Raw genomic sequence first — 23776 nt, 5'->3', positions numbered from 1 at the left:
ATTTTCAGGTAAGTACGTCTATCTTGAGACGTCGTCGCCGAGCCAATTGGGAGACAAAGCACAGCTGAGATCGAGAGTTCTAGACCCGTCGTGTAGTCCATGCAAATTGAACTTCTGGTACAACATGCGCGGTGCAACCATCAACACACTGTCGGTCGCTCTACAGCCTGCGAACGGCGGCAGCAGTCAAACTATGTGGTCTCTCTCAGGCAATCAGGGTCGCGGCTGGAAGAACGATAGTGTAGATCTTGTCTCTTCAGTTCCCTATCGAATCGTCATCGAGGCCGTTGCCGGCTCTGGCTTCACCGGAGATATCGCTGTCGACGACTTATCTCTTACAAACTGTCCCTCTATATCTCCCCCGTCACCACCACCACCCTGTTCTGCTGGTAAACAGACGAAACACGTTTGATTGTAATTAGCCTAAGGTTTGGCTTACGCGTTGTTTCGGGTAGATTTGGCGCTTGGGGACTGCGATTTCGAGCAGAACAGTTGTCGCTGCTGTTGCTGGCAGAACACGTTCACCGGCGACGTCAATGACTGGAAACGATCACGTGGCGCAACGCAGTCATTCGGAACAGGACCCGGATACGACCACACATACGGCAATACGTCGGGTATCAAAGATGTCGCGAACTGTGTAGTCACGTGGGTGTTTTAATCGATTTTTCTCTGCAGGCCACTATATGTATCTTGAAGCAAGCAAGGTGACGGCTGGATTCTTGAGCACAGCTACGCTACTCAGCAAGAAACTCAACGGTGTGACTAACTCTAGTTTGTGCTCATTGACCGTGTGGTACCACATGTATGGCAAAAGTGTCGGTACTCTTCGCATCCGGAAACAGCCCGACGGCACGTTCTCGTTTCTCTACCCGACCCTCTTTGTCGTCAGCGGCAATCAAGGCGACCGGTGGCGAAACGTCACCGTCGATTTGTACACGTCGACGTACAGCGGCGTCCCGTTTTCGGTGTCCATCGAAGCCAGCCGTGTGACTTCGTTTTCTAGTGACATTGCAGTCGATGACGTCACGTTTTCTTCCGGATGCGGCCAGTTTTTTGTCGGTATGTCGCAGTTATTTGGTTGTGCATGAGGTTTGTGTTGGTTGACTGTAATACGGTATTAGCAGGGTTACTAATCAAGCATAGGTTAGTATTTTTTAATAGTAGCCCGTAGGTCACTATTTTACTAGTCACCCGTGGGTTAGTATTTTAAACAGATTAGAACCACAGGTTACTATTTAAGCAGGATTACTAATCGAGCATGGGTCACTATTTTTTCAAACTTATCAGACCCACGGATTACTATTTAAGCAGGGTTACTAATCGAGCATGGGTTAGTATTTTTAATAGTAACCCGTGGGTTTCTATTTTTACTAGTAACGCGTGGGTTACTATTATGTAAACTGATTATAACCACTGGTCAGCATTTAAGCAGGATTACTAATTGAGCATGGGTTACTATTTTTTCAAATTGATCAGTCTCATGGCTTACTATTTAAGCAGGGTTACTAATCGAGCATGGGTTACTAATTTTCAAATTTCAAGTTGAAGTATGGAGCTACTCAAGTTAGTATTAGAGAAACACACTCTTGACGCATTCAGTTACCGGTAGCGTTAACTTTGCTCACGGTCCTCATCATCAATAACCGTAATGTCCTCATCGTCATGATCATTGTCTTCATCTTATTCCGACTGTGTCTCTACTGGCAGACTTATGTCGTTCCCTCAATGTTTTTGTAGTACCTTTTTGTCTCTGACATTAGATTATGGCTTACTAATCGAGCACGGAGTTACTATTTTTCAAACGGATCAGATCCACGGGTTATTTTTCGGGCAGGGTTAATAGTCGAATGAATACGATACCTGCATATTTTGTTTAGACAACAAAACTTGCGACAACTCAGCTGTCTGCACCCCCATCAATGCCACCGACTGGTGTAAGTTGTTGGGCATCTTAGTGTCGATCTAATTCGTCGGCAGGATTTGCTTTTAGGTTCTAACTCTGTTTCGGACGGTTCCGTGACGGGTGACTGTGATTTCGAGTGCGGCTCATGCTTTTGGAACAACACCGGATGCGACCAGGATGATTGGATTGTCCAGGAGGGAGGCACGCCTTCTTTTAACACCGGTCCATCAACGGATCACACATACGGGACAACGGAAGGTAGTTAATAAAATATTAAATATTTTATTTAATACATAGGAATACATAACGTTTTGGTTTGTGATTATAGGCCACTACATGTATTTTGAATCGAGTCTGAGCGGGAAGACTCGATTGCAGGGCGAGCTTGCTGTCTTGCAGAGTCCGAACATTTTGGGCACAACCGACGGGTGTAGCATGAATTTCTTCTACCACATGTATGGAGTGGACGTGGGCTCGCTAGTCGTCTACATGGTGTCAGAGACGAGCATACTGATGATGAGAAAAATTACCGGCAATCAGGGAAATCGGTGGATCAACACTAGCGTGACCTTTACCAGTTTGTCTGACTTCCGTGTTCACATTGTTGCTACATACGGGGGTGGATTTCGAGGCGACATAGCAATAGACGATATTTCGTTTTCCAACTGCAAGTTCAACAACAGGAGTGACAACTCGTATTGCTCGAACGGTAAGATTAGGTCGATCAAAGCTTGTCGGCTGGGCTTACGTTAAACACTCAATACCTGATAACCTGCGTTTGCATGCTTCCATTGAAACGCACGGGGATTTTTTAGGCCTTCGGTCACACTATGCGCACACGTTTGTAATCGTTCCACGACGCTGAAAGTTCTCAAAGCCTGGTTCACAATGCACCTCGCGTCGCGTCGGAGACGGCCTCCTTTGACGCGACGTGAGGTGTATTGTGAACCGGGCTGAAGGCTGGTTTACTATATGCGACGCAGACCTAACGCACCGTTACGGACCCCGACGGATCGGAACGGACAGCTCTCCGTCGTGTTCACAAAACGTGTACGTTCCGCGTTCCGATAATTACCATTCCCGCGTGCATGATTACGTTATTCTCGTTTTGCGCTTCGCAGATTGGGTAACACTACCTAATCATTTCCTGTTGCGGTACGTTAACTTCCGACGGAGCGGACAAAATAGAATCGATTCCGTCCGTCAACGCTCCGTCATGCAATCCGTCCGTAGTCCGTCTTGAGCGGCGCCTTTGATGTCGTTTGACGGATCGTGACGGACAGCTCTCCGTCGCATATTGGGAACCAGCCTTAAATCAAGCGTCTCTCTGCTTCAGTCGACCACAAGAATGTTCAACTGTAACTGAAGTGGAAAAAACGTCAGTCGTTTCCGTATTGATGACATCTGTTGTCACTAAATTGGCAAATGAATTAGTCTAGCGTATGTAGAAGGTCAATGCTTATTATTGAAATATGGCAGTGGTGTGCATGGACGGAAAGAACATGCAGAGACGCGTAGAAACCTGCTTCAGACGTTAGTGCAGATGCCGCGTCTGCGTCTCCGTTTCGGTTTTTGGCGAAAACGTTTAGTGTTACCTCACCGAAGGCAGACGCAGACGCAGTGTGACCAGGTCCAAGTGTGCGTTCGCGTCTTGCGTCTTTTCTTCTTGCGTCTCCTTGAACCCTTTTCCTGTTCACGTTAAAACTGCGTTACATTAATGCGTCTTGCGTTTCCTGGTTGAAGAGCTATCCTTCGTGACCCTCCATCTTCGCGATTTGCGTTCGCCGTTTTAATGCAAACAGACGCGCGAGGACGTAAGAAAACGCAAGAGCACGTAAGCAGCACGTAACACCTCGATACGTCATTAATTTAATCCCGCAGCCTTAAACTTTTTTTTCAGTTTTGACGGCGGGCTGTGCGGACGGCAGTAGAGAAGGTTTCTTCGACGCTCAGAACGTTGCCGGTTGTGTCGGCACGTGGAACGGTTTGCGGAGCCTTCGCGACCGGCCGACGACGTCGGGGTGTGGCAATCGGTTTAAGGACGGACGGGCGGTCGCTTGCAAATCTCCGGCCGATATCTGCGACACGAAGAACAGATGGCACATATGCGGTGCCGGAAGGTCCGCACACGGAAACTCGTCCGAGATTGCGGCAAGCGTGAGATGAAACGTTGAGACCGTTTGTTGTATTGCTTTGAAGGGGTGTGTGTGTTTGTGTTGTTTAGATATCTGGTGATGCTTGTGCTGTCGCTGGATATGGAAAGTTCAGTGCGGGCATCAACTACTGTAGTCCATCATCTTGTGATGTTCCACAGGGGGGTGACTACGGTTGCACTCACTTTGCCCTTCAGTGTAATGAGCCTCTTTGCTGTGGATTCGGTTGCTCGTTTAATGCAAATTGCTCGAGCGCTTTCTGGTTGCAGTCGACGAGATACACAAGTCTGCCGGCGCTTAATGGTTGCTCTCGTTTGAGTGCTGCAAGTTCTGGTGGAGTGATGTGCTGCTGTGAGTTAGAGCGTTGTTTGTTGATAGTGGATGTAGTTGACTTTTGTTCGTAGATGATCCAAATTACGTTCCGCCAACTTCTCCTCCAGGTATTGACGTGTATGTTTGTGTGTGTGTGTGTGTGTGTGTGTGTGTGTGTGTGTGTGTGTGTGTGTGTGTGTGTGTGTGTGTCTGGCTGGCTGGCTGGCTGGCTGGCTGGCTGGCTGGCTGGCTGGCTGTGTGCGTGTGCATGTGTGCGTGCGCGGGCGCAAATCTTATCCTTGCAGTGTCAATCGACTGCTTGCTATAGGCTTATGCAGTGCGTGCGATTTCGATGCGGATGCTTGTGGATTTGTGAACGAGGACACCGACAATTTTGATTGGTCCCGCGACTCTGGCGCCACGCCATCTTTCTCCACGGGACCTTCTACCGATCACACCACGGGATCAACTCTAGGTCTACCTCATTCACACTACATATCCAATCACGTGCAATCTTTGTGTTTCTCTTTGGGCATGTAGGATACTACATGTACGTGGAAGTTACTCCTCTTTCTATACAACCTGGAAGCGTCGCCGTTCTCCGAAGTCCCGAATACAACGTTACAGCTCTTGGTTGCAGCGCGTGTTTGCTTGAGTTCTGGTATCATATGTATGGAACATCAGTTGGAAGACTTCAGGTACAAATGACTCACAGTTGTAGTTCGTTCCGTTTGTGTATGATGTCAGCGTTCATTGGTCCATGTAAAGGTGTTTGTGGAGGAACCTACTGTGAGGTATCCTGTTTGGGCTTTGTCGGGCAACCAAGGCAATCAGTGGTTGAGAGCAAGAGTGCAACCACTCAACATTACAAGCTCTACTTTTCACGTACTCTTCTTGGCTACAAAAGGCTCCTCTTTTAGGGGAGACATCGCAATTGACGACATTAGTTTGAAAGACTGCGAACGTAAGAGGAGAGCAAGATGTCTTTGCCACCTTAGTGTATCTCGTTGTTTTGTAGAAGAAGAAGAAATGTATAAGTTTATTGCTGAAATGTTTTGCTCTTGTTGCTTTATGTTTCTTTGTCGCTTTTAATGTTGTTTTTTTGTTGCTGCTAATTGATGTGGTTTAGTGTGTTTGTCTTGCTGCTGTAGTTGTGCTTGTTTGTTTGTCTTTTGTTGCTATAGTTGTGCTGTCTTGTCTTGCTATAGTTGTGCTGTTGTTTGTTTGTTGCTGTAGTTGTACATGTTCTGGTGTTTGTTGTTTGTTTGTCTTCTATTGCTATAGTTGTGCTGTCTTGTCTAGCTATAGTTGTGCTGCTGTTCATTTGTTGCCTTGTATGTCTTTTGTTGCTGTAGTTGTGATGCTATTTGTTGTTTGTTTGTTTGCTTGTCTTCTATTGCTAGTTGTGCGGTCTTGTCTTGCTATAGTTGTGCTGTTGGTTTTTGTTATTTCTTTGTTTGTATTTGTTTCTGTGGTTGTGCTGTTATTTGTTGTTTGTTTGTTTTGTATTGCTGTAGTTGTGCTGTCTTGTCTTGCTATAGTTGTGCTGTTGTTTGTTTCCTTGTATGTCTGTTGTTGCTTTAGTCGCGATGTTGGTTGTTGTTTGTTTGTTTGTTTGCCTTTTATTGCTAGTTGTGCTGTCAAGTCTTGCTGTAGTTGTGCTGTTGTTTGTTTGATTGTCTTTTGTTGCTATAGTTGTGCTATTGTTTGTTTGTTATTTCTTTGCTTGTCTTGTCCATCTATAGTTGTGCTGTTGTTTGTTGTTTGTTTGTTTGTTTGTCTTTTGTTGCTATCGTGCTGTCTTGTTTTGCTATAGTAGTGTTTGTTTTTTGTTACTGTAGTTGTACTGTTGTTTTTTGTTTGTTTGTCTTTTGTTACTGTAGCTGTGCTGTTGTTTGTTTGCCTTCTATTGCTATAGTTGAGCTTTATTGTCTCGCTATAGTTGTGCTGTTGTTTGTTTGTTTTCTATTACTATAGTTGTCCTACCTTGTCTTGCTATAGTTATGCTTTTGTTTGTTTCTCTTCTATAGCTATAGCTGTGCTGTCTTGTCTTGCTATAGTTGTGCTGCTGTTTGTTTCTTTGTTTGTTTGTTGCTGTGGTTGTTCTATCACTAAAGTGTGTACCAATCTTCCTTCTCATAGTATCAACAACTGAATCACCAACCACGATGACGGCTACATCTCTGCCCACCTGCGCACCAAACCAGTGGCTGTGCAGCAACAGTTCCCTATGTATTCCAAAGTCGCAACTCTGCGACGGACAGAACGACTGCGGAGACGGCTCGGACGAAACCAGGCCTTTTCCTTGTCGTACGTCCCAATCTATTATTTGATTCGTATTGATCGATAATCACTAGTTTTCAACAGAGACACTGTGCCATCCATACTATTGCGTCAACAACGGTTCTTGTTTTATACAGTCTGGCGTAGAAACGTGCCTGTAAGTGTGTGTGTGTGTGTGTGTGTGTGTGTGTGTGTGTGTGTGTGTGTGTGTGTGTGTGTGTGTTTGTGTGTGTGTGTGTGTGTGTGTGTGTGTGTGTGTGTGTGTGTGTGTGTGTGTCTGTCTGTCTGTCTGTGTCTGTGTGTGTGTCTGTGTGTGTGTGTGTGTGTGTGTGTGTGTGTGTGTGTGTGTGTGTGTGTGTGTGTCTGTGTGTCTGTGTCTGTGTGTCTGTGTCTGTGTCTGTGTCTGTGTCTGTGTCTGTGTGTGTGTGTCTGTGTGTGTGTGTGTGTGTGTGTGTGTGTGTGTGTGTGTGTGTGTGTGTGTCTGTGTGTGTGTGTGTGTGTGTGTGTGTGTGTGTGTGTGTGTGTGTGTGTGTGTTTGTCCGTGCTGGCGTGGTGTGTATGTCCGTCTTTATTATGTCGATTACTTGCTGTATGGTTGAACCGTTGTGAAGGTGTATGTATCCATACTCTGGCCCCCGATGCGAGCAGACACAAGTGACGACTCCTAGTGTAACCTCTCAGCCTTTAACCAGTACAACGGCAACAACCTTGCAAACAAGTAAAGCGCCATCAGTCTCAACAGCCAGTCCGACATCCCAATCAGCAAGCACGGCTAACAAAGCGACAACGGCAAAAACAACACAAGCACAAATCGCCACCACAGCAAGCCCCTCGACTCAAACAACAACAATTGGAAGTCAATCGGTCAGCACCAGCTCTTCAAGTACTCAATCTCTTGCCACCACAGCAAGCCCTTCAACTCAAACAACAACAACCGGAAGTCAATCGGTTAGCACCACCTCTCCGAGTACTCAACCGCCTGCCACCACTCGAGAAACGACGGCAATTGTTGAGACGGAGATGTCGACTACAAGTGTTCCAGCAAGCACGGAGTCGGCCAAGACAACCGAGAGTATACGTACTCCAAGTCAGGGATCTGGGACCGTGTCTAGTGGCAGACCTAGAGCGACGTATTCCGCGACTGTGAGCTCGAGTACGCAGAAGGTGACGACACCGGCTGAGACGACGACGCAGGGTGTTGAAACCGAGGCGGTCTCGCAGGGTTTCCTTGCTACATCAGCAAGCAGCTCTGGAGCTACCGAGGGAGTGTCGTCGTCGACGGGAAAACCAACAGGCAGAGCGACGAAAGCCAAAACGGCAGCAAAACCAACTGCAAAAGCCACAACAAAATCAACTTCAAAAGTTGCAGCAAAACCAACCACAAGTAGTGCAGTAGCGACATCGACAAACGCTTCGAAAAATACAACTGCGAAGACCTCACCGTCTCCTACTTCAGTAAGCGCACTGTCTCGTTGCTTGTGTACTAAATTCGTGTGAGTGTAGTAGGTGGCTTAGGCAGGCACGGACCTACTCGAAAATTTATGTGCGTGACCCTCGTTGTCCCTCACACTCTTCCTTCTCTCTTAATCCTTCTTTCGCGTTTGGTTATAGTAGACTGTTTAGAGTGGCAAATGGTGAGCAAAGTAGAGTAGATGCATATGGTGTGTGTGGTCAAGTAGGTAGGTGCAACTTATGTCACCTTTCATACAGACAAGTCTTGGTGCTTCAGGTTGATTTGCAGTATCCAGAATATGGGTTGATACTTTCTGATCTTTGATTGCTGAGTACAAATTCATATATTATTAAATATAAAAATTAATCGATAATTATATAATAATTGCTATATAAAGATTATGTTAATATCATGTATGCCCGGGTAAAATTTCCTGGCTACGCCGCTGATGTAGTAAGCGCTAGGCTCCACTGTCTTCTGTCTCACTCACGGTTGTTTATTTTATTTTCAGGGCGAATTCTCGTCAGAACAGTTGCGTCAGACTGTCGATTTCGTGCTGAGCGTATCGACTTCGTCGTTCGACAAGGAGCTCTTCGAGTCGTTCATGTCGACCACTCTCAACGCGAAGGTTTTCGTCACGACTTTCACCGAGAAGTTGCCGAAGTCTAACGGACAAGCAGAGTGAGAGCATTCGTGTCTGTTACTGTCCCACTGCAGTGCAATGATGTGGCGATGATTTACAGGGTGACAATCGTTCTCTTCATGGAGGATAATTTAAGCAACTTGGTGCTGCAGTCGTCCGCTTTGGAACAAATTGAACAACACAAGGAAGCAATCAGCAGGCGATATGGCAGCTTCTCAGCGACAGCTCATGGTAATTGTATTGTAATTTATTAGGCTATTCGAGGCTAAGTTTTTAGTACGCCTTTCAGGTCTTGAGGCTTCGTCTGACAGTGGAGGTCTCGGCGTAGGAGGCATGGTTGGGATAATTGTTGGAGCCTTGGTGGTTGTGACTCTGGTTGTGATCGGGCTCTTGTATTGGAGAAGCAAGCGACACGGGCAATATGAAATTGGGTAAGAACGGTTGTGGAGATGTGACGGTCGTTTAATTAAGTTAGATCGGATCACGACATGGCCGTCAACTTGGACACGACAAACACGAGAGACAGACGGACGGACGGACAAAGAAACAGACGGAAATACAGACAGACAGACAGAAAACAGACGGAAAGAAAGACAGACAGACAGATAGACGGACGGACGGACGGAAAGACAGACAGGCGGACAGACAGACAGACAGATAGACAGACAGACAGACTTAAAGTTCTTTATCAAGCAAAATGTCTTAGAGAGACAGACAGACAGACAGACACTCAGACAGATAGACTGGCTGTCCGTTAGAGTTTTTCTTTTATGACCGATGTGGTTGTTTATCTTGAACTCTTAGTGTTAAATGTAGTCTTTTCTGTATTAGCGTTGATGTTTTCAAAAATGTTCTTTGACTTGACAGACAGACAGACAGACAGACAGACAGACAGACACACAGACAGACAGACAGACAGACAGACAAATGACAGACAGACAGATGGACGAAAAGACAGACAAACATACAGACATACAGGGACATTTTTGAATGTAATAGTGTTGAAATATTAAATATATGTATTGACAGACAGACAGACAGACAAAGACAGACAGACAGACAGACAGACAGACAGACAGACAGACAGACAGACAGATAAAGACAGACAGACAGACATGCAGAGACAGTCAGTCAGACAGACAGACAGACACCGATACACAGACATACACATGCGGTGTTTACGCGCACTGCGCGTGCGTACTAAACGAACACATTCATACCAAGACGTAGTCAAATGACTGCAGAAGCAAAGACAATTCCGACTCCTTCATATTCTTGTCTCTTTTGTGCAGAAAAATGGAAGTGCATTTTGAAAACCCAGTCTACGAGTCGATGTAGCTATTGTGTACACGAGGTTGTGACAAGGTAGAACAATACTATTTGTACGTACCATGTGTATCTTACTAGGATGACAACGATTGAATTAAACGCATGCAAAGTAGAATGAACGTACGTGTTTAGCATTTTAGTCTGCTGAAAGTATCTAAGTATCTACATCATTTTGTGTACACACACACACACACACAGAGGGACAGATGCATTTCTCTCTTATGTGAATGGTTCATGTTCCAATTGGCGCAGTGTTACTAATGGCTTTCCACGTTCTGGTCCACCAAGTTCCTGTATCTTTATGACAAAGATACGGTTGTTTAGTTGGCGTAACTTAGAGATTACAAAATCATATATATTTATAGCAACTGGAACCATTGATGTAGTGGTTATATTTGGGTTGCATAACAATGAGCACACGTGAGCCGCCATTGGTCGTGCCTAGCACGGGAGGGCAAGCATTCAAGTGGGTGGTGCCAAGAGGAGAGTGCTCAACACCACATTCTGTTTGCTGTCGTTAGCATCATGAAGTTTGTCCTTTTGAGCGTCGTAGCAGGTCAGAATAGGCTCCTTTTCTAGTTATCACAAACTCGCTATTTGTTTCTTTAGCATCTCTCGTTGCGGGAGTGTCTGCTCAAGTCTGCCCTCCCAATCCGCCCCTCCCCAAAGGTCCTCACTCGCTAGATTGCAACTTCGACAACGACGACATCTGTTTCTGGGAACATGTATCCGGTTTGCAAATGACGTGGCTCTTGCAGAGCGGAAGCACGCCGAGCTTTGCTACCGGGCCCAGTAACGATCACACGACAGGAACTTCAACAGGTTTGGCAATTGAATGTTGCTGAAGTAGTCAGCAATCTACAATATCTCTCTTCAGGTAAATACCTCTTCATTGAAACGTCGTCTCCAAACCTTGCCGGCTTCAAGGCTCAAATCCGAACGCGCGACGTTCTCGATCCCTCATGCTCGTCGTGCAATCTCACCTTTTGGTACCACATGTATGGAGCCACGATTAAAGACTTGAGAGTCTTTCTTGAGCCGACCAACGGCATGGCAGCTAAGGTAGTGTGGAGTGAGACAGGAGATCAAGGCAACCAGTGGAATTTCGCTACCGTTCCACTTCAGAGCTCGGTATCTTACAGAATCATATTCGAAGGAGAGAGGGGAAGCAGTTACAATGGAGACATCGCTATCGACGATATCAAATTCGAATACTGTCCGAAGCCTCCCACTCCGACTCCACCTCCACCCTGTTCACCAAGTAACATTATAATTCTCTCGCTCTACTGTATACAGTTTGTAATAGTTTGCGTTTTAGAGCTCGGCCCGGGCGACTGCGATTTCGAGCAGGATTCGTGTCGCTGCTGCTGCTGGCGAAACACGTTTCAAGGCGATTACAACGACTGGCACCGGACCAGAGGTACAACGCAATCACACATTACGGGCCCTCAGTCCGACCACACTTACGGCAACAACTCGGGTAATGAAGCTTGTTGAGAAAACGTGTTCGGGTTGAGGGATTTATAGTCTGCTAGGTCATTACATGTATATTGAGGTGAGTAAGTCAAAGCGCGGATGGCAAAGTTTGGCTAAGTTGGAAAGCAGGAAGCTAAAAGGAATAGACAAGGCGAACCGATGCATGCTAACTGTTTGGTACCACATGAGCGGTAGAGACATCGGCAAACTGCAAATCAAGAAACTGCTCGACGGACAGTCTTGGTGGTATAACCAGCCGGTTCTCTTTACTCGATCCGGTCATCAGAGCGACACCTGGCTGAACGTGACCGTCGATCTCTACACCAGCAACGACGAAAACACGGAGTCCGTCGTCTCCATCGAAGCCGACAACATCTACGGACCGTTTGGAGACATGGCCGTCGACGACATCACCTTCTCGCCTGGCTGCACATCCTACTTTGCTGGTAGGCATGAATGTTATCGCGTCCCTGTGCGTTGCTGTCTCATTGGATGACTCTACAATAATCTGTAGACACCGATGATTGCGACAACTCTGCCGTTTGCACTGCAATCAACGCAACCGATTGGTGTAATGTTCTATATGGCGTTCTTACCGTGTCGCTATACTAATTCGCACTGCTCGATACAGGCGATCCGTCGTACTCTAGCGGTAAGGTGGTGGGCGACTGCGACTTCGAGTGCGGCGTCTGCTACTGGAACGATTCGACGTGTGCGGACGCGGCTTGGGTAATGAACGAAGGCGGCACCGAGTCTTGGGGAACTGGCCCCGGAATTGATCACACGTATGGCACCACTAATGAGGGTAAGTCAAGTGAGGTGCTCGACAACGCTTTGAATGCGTGAGTATATACATATACATATATAACGTTCTGTTGTAGGTCATTATATGTACTTTGAAGCGGGTGGTTGGTGGTCTGCTGGTTCTCGCAAGAAAGGATACAATTCGATTCTAGAAAGTCCTAATGTCGTAGGCTCGTCTCAGCCGTGCACTATGACACTGTGGTACCACATGCTCGGCCAAAATATCGGCAAATTAAAGGTCTACATGAAATCTACGGACGTCTTTCAAAAAATGATGGAAGTATCCGGTCCGCAAGGGGACAAATGGATCCAGGCAAACGTTACGTTTCTCAGTCGGACGGATTATCGAATCCATATTGTTGCCACTTATAAAGACGGCTACCAGGGCGATATCGCTATTGACGATATTTCATTTAGGGGTCCGGGTTGTGCGTTTAATAAGAAACAGGGCAACAGCTACTGCAACAACGGTACGCACGAACAACACAATTCCAACGACCTCGTTTATTTCAACTATGCTCATATTTGTTTATGTTTTTGTAGCTCTTAAAAGCGGTTGCGCCGACAAGAGTAGAGAGGGCTTCTTTAACGAACCAAACGTGGCCGGCTGTCAAGGCGAGTGGGACGGACTCAAGAGTCTGCGCGACGTCCCGACGGGCAAGTGCGGCAACAAATTTCCCGACGGTCGCACCGTGAAGTGCCGCGAACCCGCCGACCTTTGCGACGTCGACAACGGATGGCGCATATGCGGCTCCAACGGCAACCCAGCGGACATCAGAAACTACGTGAATTCCTTGTTTGAGTTTACTCTTTTCTCTTCTGGAAACGATTGGTTGTTTAGATTGGCGGCAAGGCATGTAGCCAAGCCGCTTACGGTCGCTTCAGCGCGGGAATCAATCACTGCCGTCGAGGCGGCTGCGACACGGCGTCACCTAAAGACTACGGATGCACTCACTTCGACACCCAATGCAACGAACCGCTTTGCTGCGGATTAGAATGCGATAAAGACACAAAATGTCCGAGCTCGTTTTTTCCTCAGTCGACGTACTACTCGCCCGTCACTGAGTTCAAGGGTTGCTCTCGGTTGTCGGCCGACGACGCTGGCGGGGTTATGTGCTGCTGTAAGTGACTTAGTCTCTTTGTTTGTGTTGACGACGTCGTGAATTGTGGGAGTAAACGGAGGCCGTTTTTAGATTGTCCGGACTGTCCGACCAAGCCGCCTCTCGAGCAGTTCTGCGACTGCAGTTTTGATGACGGCGACTGCAATTTTGTCGATGAAACGGACGATAACTACGACTGGCAGCGCAATTCCGGAGGGACGCCGTCGTGGTCGACGGGACCGGACAATGACCACACGACCGATTCAAATCTCGGTATGCTAAACACATGATGGAAACTTTGATTTCTTGAAATAATTGGTGTGGGTTACAGGTTACTATATGTATGCGGCTGCTGGTCATTCTTTGAGTGAAGGCAGCGTTGCCATTCTGCGTAGTCCTGAGTACAAAGTTAGTGACCTCAAATGTGGCTACTGTCGCTTGGAGTTTTGGTATCACATGAAGGGCAGTAACGTTGGAAGTTTAGAGGTAATTAGTGCTCAAAACTATTATGGGCAAATACGCACGCACACACACACACGCACACACAAACTCACAAACTCACAGTGAAACACACGCGTACACATGTATACACGCACGCACGCACACACACACACACACACACACACACACACACACACACACACACACACGCAGGAATCACCTTTAATGGGTGTCTTTAGGTTTTTATCGAAGGCACGTATTCGTCTCAGGCTCAGGTCCGTAGAGCCGCTTGGAAGAAGTCGGGCGATCAGGGAGGCGAATGGAAACAGGCGGTCATAGCACCGCTCGACATCAAACACTCAACATTCCACATCCTGTTCTTAGCCACGCGCGGCAATGGCTACCAAGGAGACATCGCAATCGATGACATCAGTTTCGGAGAATGCGATTGTACGTTACAAACGCAAACTACTTAGACGGTATACAGCGCTGATATATATGCTTGTTTGTTTTCACTATTCACTAGACACGACGAGCCCTCCCGCAACGACTCCGCCACCCAAGTGCGGCGACGGCGAGTATCAGTGCGTCGCCGACTACAGGTGTATCCCATGGGACAAGCTGTGCGACGAGAGGCCAGACTGTTCCGACGGATCAGACGAAATCAACGAAAAATACAATCCCTGCGGTGAGACCCGACCTGTAATGAACGTTTGGACTGAGCCAAAAAGGACAGGAGTCTATTTTTTTGGTAGCCTAAACCGGACTGGTCAACAAAAACTGGACCCTAACCCCGACCCTGACCCTGACCTTGACCCTAATCCTGACCCTGACCCTGGCCCTGACCGTAACCCTAATCCTGACCCTGACCCTTACCCTTACCCTGACCCTGACTTTATGCTGACCCTGACCCTGACTTTATGCTGACCCTAACCCTGAACCTGACCCTAACCCTGACCCTGACCCTACCCCTGACACTGACTCTGATCTTGACCCTAACACTAGCCTTAACTCCAAGTCTATCCCTAAACCTAATCCTGACCCCGACCTCCAACTCCTGACCCTGACCGTAACCGGAAGGTCCACTAGTGGCCCTGTCAATATTTGGCGTGATACACCGTTACGTTTGTAATTGAATCTTTCCATAGACGTCACGTTTTGTGACCCATACTATTGTGTCAACGATGGTCGTTGCTTTATCGACACCGGCGAGAACAAGTGCCTGTAAGGACGTCTTCTTCTTTCTTTTTCACGTTTGTGTGATTGCCTTCTTCATCTATGCAGGTGTCCACATCCGTACTACGGAAAGCGATGTGAGAAAACCTACTTCGCTCCCAAGCCTACCGTCAAGCTTCCTCCAACTGAAAAGAAAACTCCGCGTCCTCCGGCTTGCGATCCGGACGCCGAGAACAGCAAGTGCTCGTGCCAGGACGATAGCCTAATGCGCGAGAGCGGATACTGTGTGATATGCGTGCAGACGGAAGAGAATGGCGACGTGTGCGTGTGCGACAGCCAGGGCTACTGCTATCCAACAATCGAATTCGTGCGAAATAAAGATGTCGAGGTGTTTGGCACGGCTGCCGTTCAGCCGGGCAACCAAGAACAGGGTGGATCGAGCGGCGGCAGCAGTAGCGATGGTATGATCAAACAGACAAACACAGACAGACAACCAAACACACACACACACAAATAAACATAAACAAACAAACACACAGATAGACAAACACATAGACAGATACAGGCAGCCAGATAAATACACAACAGATAAATTAAGACACAGAGAGATACACAGGCAAACAGACAACACACAGACAGGCAAGCACATAGACAGATAAACACACAAACAAACACACAGACTGATACACAGACAGACAGACAGACAACACAAAGACAAACAAATGCACAGACAGGCAAACTCACAAACACACAGACAGAGAACCACACAGAGAGACAGACACATAGACAGACAAACACACATACAGACAGATAAACACACAGACAGATACACAGACAGCAGACAACACAAAGACAGACAGACAGACAGACAGACAGACAGACAGACAGACAGACAGACAGACAAACAGACAGACAAACACACATGCAGACAGATAAACACACAGACAGATACAGACAGCCGACAACACAGACAGACAAACACACAGACAGACAGAAACCCAAACAAACAGACAGATAAACACACAAACAGATAAACAAACAAACAGATACACAAACAAACAGACAACACACAGACAGACAAGCACACAGACAGACAGACATACAAACACACAGAGAGACAGACACACAGACAGACAGACACAAATGCAGACAGATAGAGACACAGACAAATACAAAGATAAACAACAGACAGACAGACAGGTACACAGACAGGTACACAGACAGGCAGACAGACACAAACACACAGACAGAGCAACACACAGACAGGTACACAGACAGGCAGACAAACACACAGAAAGACACTCACATACAGACAGATAAACACACAAACAGACGTACACAGACAGACAGACAGACAGACAGACAGACAAACAAACAGACAGACAGACAGACAGACAGACAGGCAGACACAAACACACACAGATACACAAACAGACATATATACTTGAAACACATGTACAACAGACAAACACAAAACAACAGTCATCGAAACAACACATCTAACTTTTCCCTCTTCCAATGCAGATTCCAAGTACATCGCAATCGGTATCACCATCGCCGTCGTCGGTCTTGTTATCATCACGATCGTCGTGTTCTTCATCATGAGACAGAAGTCAGTCATTTCGAACGTCACACCTGGTTGCCACGGTAACCATGAAGTGTTCGGCTGCCGTTTAGGTACCAGACAAAGGAAACTGTGCACACAATGAGGCGCGGCGGCGACAGTGATTCAGCGTTCGGTAACGTAGGGTACACCGCAAACGATGGAGGAAAAGTCGACCTGCCGTTCGCTGACGTAAGTGTTGCATTTCCAGTAAAATCGATTTGTCGAGATGACAGTGTGATACCTTTGTATGTGTGTGTAGAGTGGTGTGGGAAATCCTCTCTACAATCAGCCGTATGCAAACCTTTGAGGTCGACTGAAAGATCAACGTATGTACTGAAGTGCTATCTGTATTCTGTGGACCTTTGGCTAGGTATTGATGTTTCACTGGCATGATGTTTGACTGCCATGAATTATTATGTTATCCTTGAACTCGTTTTAGTAGTGTATTGTCTCTATTTTGTGTATTTGTATTTCAAAAGTTAGAGCTAAGTTTTTGTAATTGAAAGTCACTGGATGTAGTTATTTTGCTGTTGCATCAAGAGTGCACATGCAAGAGCAGTTGTCACCATGGCAACATTGATTCTGGGATGCTCCAAGCTTTAATCCCCGGGCCGTCTTTTTCCTACAATACAATTTACACGTCAATGATCGCAAGCCAGGGGTTCTGGTCGCTAGTAGAATGCGGAAGTGACTTCATTCAGACCTTTTGTATCACAACACAAGAGCGGCGGAACCAGGGGGGGGAAGGACGGACGGTTATCCCTCCAATATTGGGATTGGGGGCATCGCCCTCTAATCATGGACGATGATTGAAGAGAATATACTTTGAAAGTTTTGTTGCTAGAACTAATAGTGAATGATATGGCGGTTGATTTGCTTGATACACATGTCATGATCATTTGTGTGCATGCTGGTCTGGCTACTGTCACAGATTAATCAATGACAAACCAACTATGTTCAGTTAAAATCAAAATGGCGGCGATCTGGTACGAAATTTTTCGCCTCTCCAATGCAAAGGAACTTCTGCAGCCCCTACTACAGAGTTTACATGCTTTTATTACCGCAAGATGTATACGAGGCTGTTATCTCTAGTTTTGATTTAGTGGCACTGCCATCACCACTTGACTTAGAGTAGGCTATGAGATGTCATCTGATATCTGTAGAAGAAATAAAAGTATGATCTTTGTCACGTGACCGGCCAAATAAAATTCTAAGTTTGTCGCAAGTCGAGGGTTGCCTTGGAAAACCCTGATCACCTTAACATTTCCTCCGTCCTCAATACTCTGCCAGACTAAACTAGCCTAGGGGCTGCAAGCCAATGTGAATGTATGTAGACTCCATATTCAGAATGTATACTCTAAAGGTCGAGAAATGGGCTTTTGCAATACAATATCAAGGAATCTGGAGTTCCATTCACGTTGGCTCCAGGCACAATACCTCTCAATCCCAACTACTGGCCCCACAGTCGAGGACCACCTGCAGCCCTGCACTTGCCAATTTTTGTAGTTTGCATGTGCCTTTAAGGACGAGGTGGTGACGTCATTGCTGCAGCCAGTCCAGGTAACACCGGCACATCTTGGATCGAGAAAAAACATCAGCTAAACTTTGTATTCAAGTAACAGTCGTATCATCCATGACTGCAATGATAGCCGTTAGCCACACAGATCGCAAAGGCCACGTTGCAAAAAACTGAGGCTAGGGTAGTAGGCAAGAGGCTGAGGGGCCTTGAGCATAGAATGATATTATGATATGTTTCGTGTACTCTATGTCGTGTTTTCGTGAATGTGACGCACAGATGATTTTGGAGACATTCACGTGTGCAATACGGGATATCTCACAATCAAGTTTTTAGAGTCACGCGCATTACCCTCAACAATACGTTGTAATACAGTTACATGAAATAAGTTGCTGATCTTTGCTGTTCCTTTGGGCACAGGATCAGCAGTCACAGAAATAGGTAAATGATAGATGAGATCATTATCACAAAAGGCAATTATTTACACATTATAGACTGTTTCGTAGCTGCAGTTTTGCAATGTGTTATTTCATTATCATACACACACACACACACACACACACACACACACACACACACACACACACACACACGCACGCACACACTGCACACACACACACGCGCACACACACACACACACACACACACACACACACACACACACACACACACATGAACAAATAGACATGCCCTTCAGTACAGTACTAAAGATGGCAACCCAGCCTATTTCTAGGTGGGGCCGCCGGTGCTACTCAGAGTTTTAGGCCGCGCTGACGTACCCGTAGGTGCTGCGAATTTTGGGGGGGCCCACTTTCTTCAGTACCCGGATATACGTCCCGTATACCTGTAATCTGCACGTGACGTTAGCAGAAGGAACGTAACATGATTGTATTGTTGTTTGCGTTCGTTGACTACTGCGCACCTTGCGACGCCACACCATTGACGTTGCTGAAGCGGTAGCTGCGTCGTAATTTTCGAACTCGGGGGCCATCAAAGCACATGCGCACAAAGTAGCTATAGCAGGTAGGCTAGACGTTTCGTCTACCTTACGTTGTGATAACTTATTTTTATTAGTTCATAATTCAGCAGAAATCTGCGTCAGTGCACTTGCATCGCAAAAGGAGCTGTTCCAACTTTCAGCTGTTCAACCAGAGACCTTCAAACTTGTGTACACGTAATACAGCTAGCTATCTATTAAAATATGCAGACTACTAGTAGCTAGACTACGGTACGTATAGTCACGTAGACATAGAATAACTTTTAGTTCTTCAGGAACATTGCATGGGCTTACACGTAATCTATACCTTACATTGTATATCTATAGTAAACATGCTTCTAAGTATAAAGTTTATAATAAACTGTCAACATTTTTGCTGTTCTGCTGAATACTGGCGGACAGACTGTGCTGTCTCTTTATCTTTTGTATTCGCTTCGGCATCACATACCTACTGACAGAAGGAGTTGTTTGAGTTGATCTCCTACTATTAAACACACTGGGGCAGCCAGCTTTTGCAGGAACAGAGCTTGAATTTCTCATGTGTTTTCGTCTGCTGAGGGCTGTAGGCTGCACCCAAATTCTTTGCCTGTGCTTTGTTATCCCTGTATGACTGCCAAAAGTGTGTAATGCTGAAACTAAACGCTGCTGCTTGGTCGGTGGATGTGTTGATTTTCCTCAACATTTCCAGTAGTTTCACAAAACTTTTTAACAGCTGTCAGATACCCATCATTATTTGTCATGTTGGGGGCAAGTCCAGTTTCTAGGTCAACCATGACTTCATTGAGACTTGTTTTGACTGTCTCAATTGTCTGATTCTTGTCTTCACCACTACTGGGTATTTCAGTCTCCTTCATGGTTGTTTTCTGCCTTTTCTGTTGGAACAGATCATCATCCAGCATGGCTGATTCTTTGAAAGAATGTCGTATGTCTTCATTATGCCACTGAATATCAACAGAGAGGGACTGCAAGTACTCTTCATCTGACTTTTGGTGAAGACTGCTATAGAAGCTAATGGGTTGGCAATCTTTTTACAAGAGCTACGCCTGCAAGGAGCTGATGGGGATCAACAGCAACGAGGAGTGGAGAACGTGAAGGATGAGAAGTTGGCTGTTGTGGAGGACAAAGCAGCAGCATTGGGTACAGATTGCAGTGACTGGATTGTGTAGCACGTGTTTGCTGATAGAGTGACGGATAAGCAGACAAACGGATAGACTGACACTGTCACAGACAGATGGATAGACGGACAGATGGACAGACACACAGATGTACAGATGGATAGACTCATACAGACAGATGGACAGACTCACAGACAGAGAGATAGACAGGCACAAAGACAGACAGATGGATAGACACACAGACAGACAGATGGACAGACACACAGACAGACAGATGGACAGACACACAGACAGACAGATGGACAGAAATGGATGGGACAGACAGACAGACAAACAATGGACAGACAGATGGACAGAAAAACAGATGGACAAACAATTGACAGACAGACATACAAACAATGGACAGACAGACAGACAAACAATGGACATATATTTGACAGACAAGCAAACAAACAATGGATAGACAGATGGACAAACAATTGACAGACACAGACAAACAATGGACAGACACATAGACAAACAATTGACAGACAGACAGACAGAGACAGGTGGACAAACAATTGACAGACACAGGCAAGCAGTGGACAGACACACAGACAAACAATGGACAGACACACAGACAAACAATTGACAGACAGATGGACATACAGACAGACAGGTGGACAAACAATTGACAGACACAGGCAAGCAATGGACAGACAGGTGAACAAACAATTGATAGACACAGGCAAGCAATGGACAGACAGGTGGACAAACAATTGATAGACACAGACAAACAATGGACAGACACATAGACAAACAATTGACAGACAGGTTGACAAACAATTGACAGATGACAAATGTATCATGAATGGTAAATACACCACACACACACACACACACACACACACACACACACACACACACACACACACACACACACACACACACACACACACCTATCTGCCACACCCACGCACTTTTCATCTAAACTCATTTCAAGTCTCTGTTTGTCTGTTGTGTCTTTTTTGTGGTGTGAAACACAGAAGTTGCATGACGTCGATTAGTTTATGTGTTGGATGTATTTCATATGTGTTGCAGGGTTGAGGCGATCGAATGGCTACGAAAGGAGACGATTGTTACTTCTATTATAATACTGAATGTCTGAAGGTACAGTTGATATAGTCACCAATCATGTGAATTATTGATTAATAATTTATTAATATAAATTAATTGTATGCTATTTATTTATATTAATAAATAAAAAATAAATAAATAAATAATTTGCATACAATTAATTTATATAAATAAATAAAAATACAAATTAATTGTATGCAAATTATTGATTTATTAATTAATAAATAAATAAATTAATTAATAATTTGCATATAATTAATTTATATAAATTAATTGTATACAATTTTTTTTATTTTTGTTATTTAATAATAATTTATTTATATAAATTATTTGTATGCAAATTATTTTTTATTTTTTGTACGTCTTGACTGTCGTCTCTATTCCAGGGTGACCAATGCGCTTTCTGTCACAGTCAAGCTGCACTCGGTAACAACACTGTCTGTGCGTTGTGGCTACAAGGGTCGTGCTTTCGATCAGCATGTCCGTTCAGACATATGCATATCACTGTGAATGGTGACACTTTCGTCTATTTCTCACATTCTTGTGAGAATGTCGAATGTTTAGCCGTTGAAGAGTGAGTTGTTGTGTTGCTTTGAGATTCAACCGAGTGGCTGCCTCAAGCCCAACTGTCCTTTCAAGCATTTCAAGCCAAGAAATGTGATCACACTGGGAACGAGCTCAATGCCGGTGATGTCAACGACACAGCCAGTTGGTACGATGTTTTAATTAATTAATGGGAGAGTTCAGTGGATAGCAGCATGTACAGACAAGTGGGCAAATGGTTGGACTTGATAGACAGACAGAGGGAAAGAGACGGATGATGGGAAGTTGATTGGATGGAAGGGAAGACGTGTAGACAGATGGAGAATCAAAGATGTTTGGATGGATGGACAGACAGACAGATGGACAGACAGACAGACAGACAGACAGACAGGCAGATGGACAGACAGGCAGATGGACAGACGTAATAGTGTTGAAATTTTAAATATATGTATTGACAGACAGATGGACAGACAGACAGGCAAATGGACAGACAGACAGACAGACAGACAGATGGAGAATCAAAGATGTTTGGATGGATGGACAGACAGACAGACAGACAGACAGATGGAGAATCAAAGTGACTAGCCTCCACCCTGTCCCGACTCTACTTCCTGTCTGTACAGCATGACTAAACTTCCACGTACGGACGGGACAGACAAAATGGCACTTATCTATAGATGTTTGGATGGATGGATAGACAATGGACAGATAGACAGATGGAGAGAAGGACAGACAGAGAGATGGACATACATACATACAGACAGATGACAGACAGACAATGGACAGACTTACAGACAGACAGATAATGGACAGACAAGTAGACAAACAGACAGAAAGATGGACAGACAAGTAGACAAACAGACAGAAAGATGGACAGACAGCTAGACAGATGGACATACAGACAGACAGACAAATGGACAGACAAGTAGACAAACAGACAGAAAGATGGACAAACAATACAGACAGGAGAGAGAGGACAGACAGAGAGATGGACATACAACAGACAGATGAACAGACAGACAGACAGACAATGGACCGATAAATAGACAAACAGACAGAGAGATGGACAAACAATGGACAGACAGAGAGATGGACATACAAGCAGACTGATGGACAGATTCATGAATGAAAGAAGACACTAATCCTGTACAATCCCTCCATCCCTCCACAGTAAAGATCTACATTTTGTATTTTGTTTCAGTTGCTGTCAGACCGTCTGTTTGTGCTTCTACCAACTTGGTTCAAGCACAGGACACAGAGATGCCAAATTTCCGTGAGAATCACTCTTGTGTGTTGCTTGGCTAAATATCAGTAATGAGAACTCGTCTCTTGTGTCAGTTGGAGTTGTAAAGGAAGTGATGACGTCTCTATCAGCCCAGTCAGACAACAAAGGAACATCAAATTTGACTGTTAGTGGGCGGATAGTCACACTAAGAAAACCGATAGGTGAGGTTGTGTGTGTGTGTGTGTGTGTGTGTGTGTGTGTGTGTGTGTGTGTGTGTGTGTGTGTGTGTGTGTGTGTTTGTCTGTGTGTGTGTGTGTGTGTGTGTGTGTGTGTGTGTTTGTGTCTGTCTGTCTGTCTGTCTGTCTGTCTGTATGTCTATCTGTCTGTCTGTCTGTGTTTGTCTGTCTTTGTGTGTGTGTGTGTGTGTGTGTGTGTGTGTGTGTGTGTGTGTGTGTGTGTGTGTTGTGTGTGTCCAAGTGCCTGGATATTATCCTTGCTGTCCCGGGTTTCTTGTACACGACGCACTGTGCAGAAAGTCAACAGTAACGATTCCGGTATGTGTAGCTCTTGTTTGATTCTATT

At 45.6% G+C, this 23776-nt stretch overlaps 2 protein-coding genes across 3 annotated transcripts in view; both read left to right on the top strand.

Moving 5' to 3' along the window:
- Nucleotides 1-17204, top strand: part of LOC134180894 (MAM and LDL-receptor class A domain-containing protein 2-like) — a 31674-nt gene extending 14470 nt beyond the window's left edge. The window contains exons 28-64 of the mRNA XM_062648079.1: nt 9-389; nt 456-617; nt 679-1062; nt 1881-1937; nt 1994-2164; nt 2235-2615; nt 3807-4063; nt 4131-4410; nt 4464-4499; nt 4700-4846; nt 4912-5069; nt 5140-5335; nt 6514-6681; nt 6739-6811; nt 7266-8109; nt 8619-8788; nt 8851-8981; nt 9040-9181; nt 10505-10635; nt 10689-10901; nt 10957-11340; nt 11398-11559; nt 11615-12001; nt 12070-12126; nt 12187-12360; nt 12437-12829; nt 12903-13144; nt 13201-13480; nt 13553-13732; nt 13791-13945; nt 14140-14350; nt 14427-14588; nt 15049-15124; nt 15185-15537; nt 16601-16688; nt 16754-16871; nt 16942-17204. Coding sequence (XP_062504063.1) covers nt 9-389; nt 456-617; nt 679-1062; nt 1881-1937; nt 1994-2164; nt 2235-2615; nt 3807-4063; nt 4131-4410; nt 4464-4499; nt 4700-4846; nt 4912-5069; nt 5140-5335; nt 6514-6681; nt 6739-6811; nt 7266-8109; nt 8619-8788; nt 8851-8981; nt 9040-9181; nt 10505-10635; nt 10689-10901; nt 10957-11340; nt 11398-11559; nt 11615-12001; nt 12070-12126; nt 12187-12360; nt 12437-12829; nt 12903-13144; nt 13201-13480; nt 13553-13732; nt 13791-13945; nt 14140-14350; nt 14427-14588; nt 15049-15124; nt 15185-15537; nt 16601-16688; nt 16754-16871; nt 16942-16989 — 7952 coding nt within the window. The 3' untranslated portion in view covers nt 16990-17204. The remainder of the gene's footprint in view (nt 1-8; nt 390-455; nt 618-678; nt 1063-1880; nt 1938-1993; nt 2165-2234; nt 2616-3806; nt 4064-4130; nt 4411-4463; nt 4500-4699; nt 4847-4911; nt 5070-5139; nt 5336-6513; nt 6682-6738; nt 6812-7265; nt 8110-8618; nt 8789-8850; nt 8982-9039; nt 9182-10504; nt 10636-10688; nt 10902-10956; nt 11341-11397; nt 11560-11614; nt 12002-12069; nt 12127-12186; nt 12361-12436; nt 12830-12902; nt 13145-13200; nt 13481-13552; nt 13733-13790; nt 13946-14139; nt 14351-14426; nt 14589-15048; nt 15125-15184; nt 15538-16600; nt 16689-16753; nt 16872-16941) is intronic.
- Nucleotides 17205-19634: 2430 nt separating this feature from the next.
- The window catches only part of LOC134181223 (uncharacterized), a 6442-nt gene continuing 2300 nt past the window's right edge, over nt 19635-23776 (top strand). Inside the window, exons 1-7 of one of the 2 annotated variants that reach the window (XM_062648461.1) lie at nt 19635-20163; nt 20231-20332; nt 21391-21459; nt 21813-21939; nt 21991-22138; nt 23171-23242; nt 23308-23415. In XM_062648461.1, coding sequence (XP_062504445.1) covers nt 21937-21939; nt 21991-22138; nt 23171-23242; nt 23308-23415 — 331 coding nt within the window. In that variant the 5' untranslated portion in view covers nt 19635-20163; nt 20231-20332; nt 21391-21459; nt 21813-21936. Of the gene's footprint in view, nt 20333-21390; nt 21460-21812; nt 21940-21990; nt 22139-23170; nt 23243-23307; nt 23416-23776 lie in introns of both variants that reach the window. The other variant, XM_062648460.1, reaches the window with a different exon arrangement.

The sequence above is a fragment of the Corticium candelabrum genome, chromosome 6 (assembly GCF_963422355.1).
Source record: "Corticium candelabrum chromosome 6, ooCorCand1.1, whole genome shotgun sequence".
NCBI classification, from domain to species: domain Eukaryota; kingdom Metazoa; phylum Porifera; class Homoscleromorpha; order Homosclerophorida; family Plakinidae; genus Corticium; species Corticium candelabrum.
Note: the sequence above shows the minus strand (reverse complement) of the source record. Positions and strands in the feature narration are given on the sequence as shown.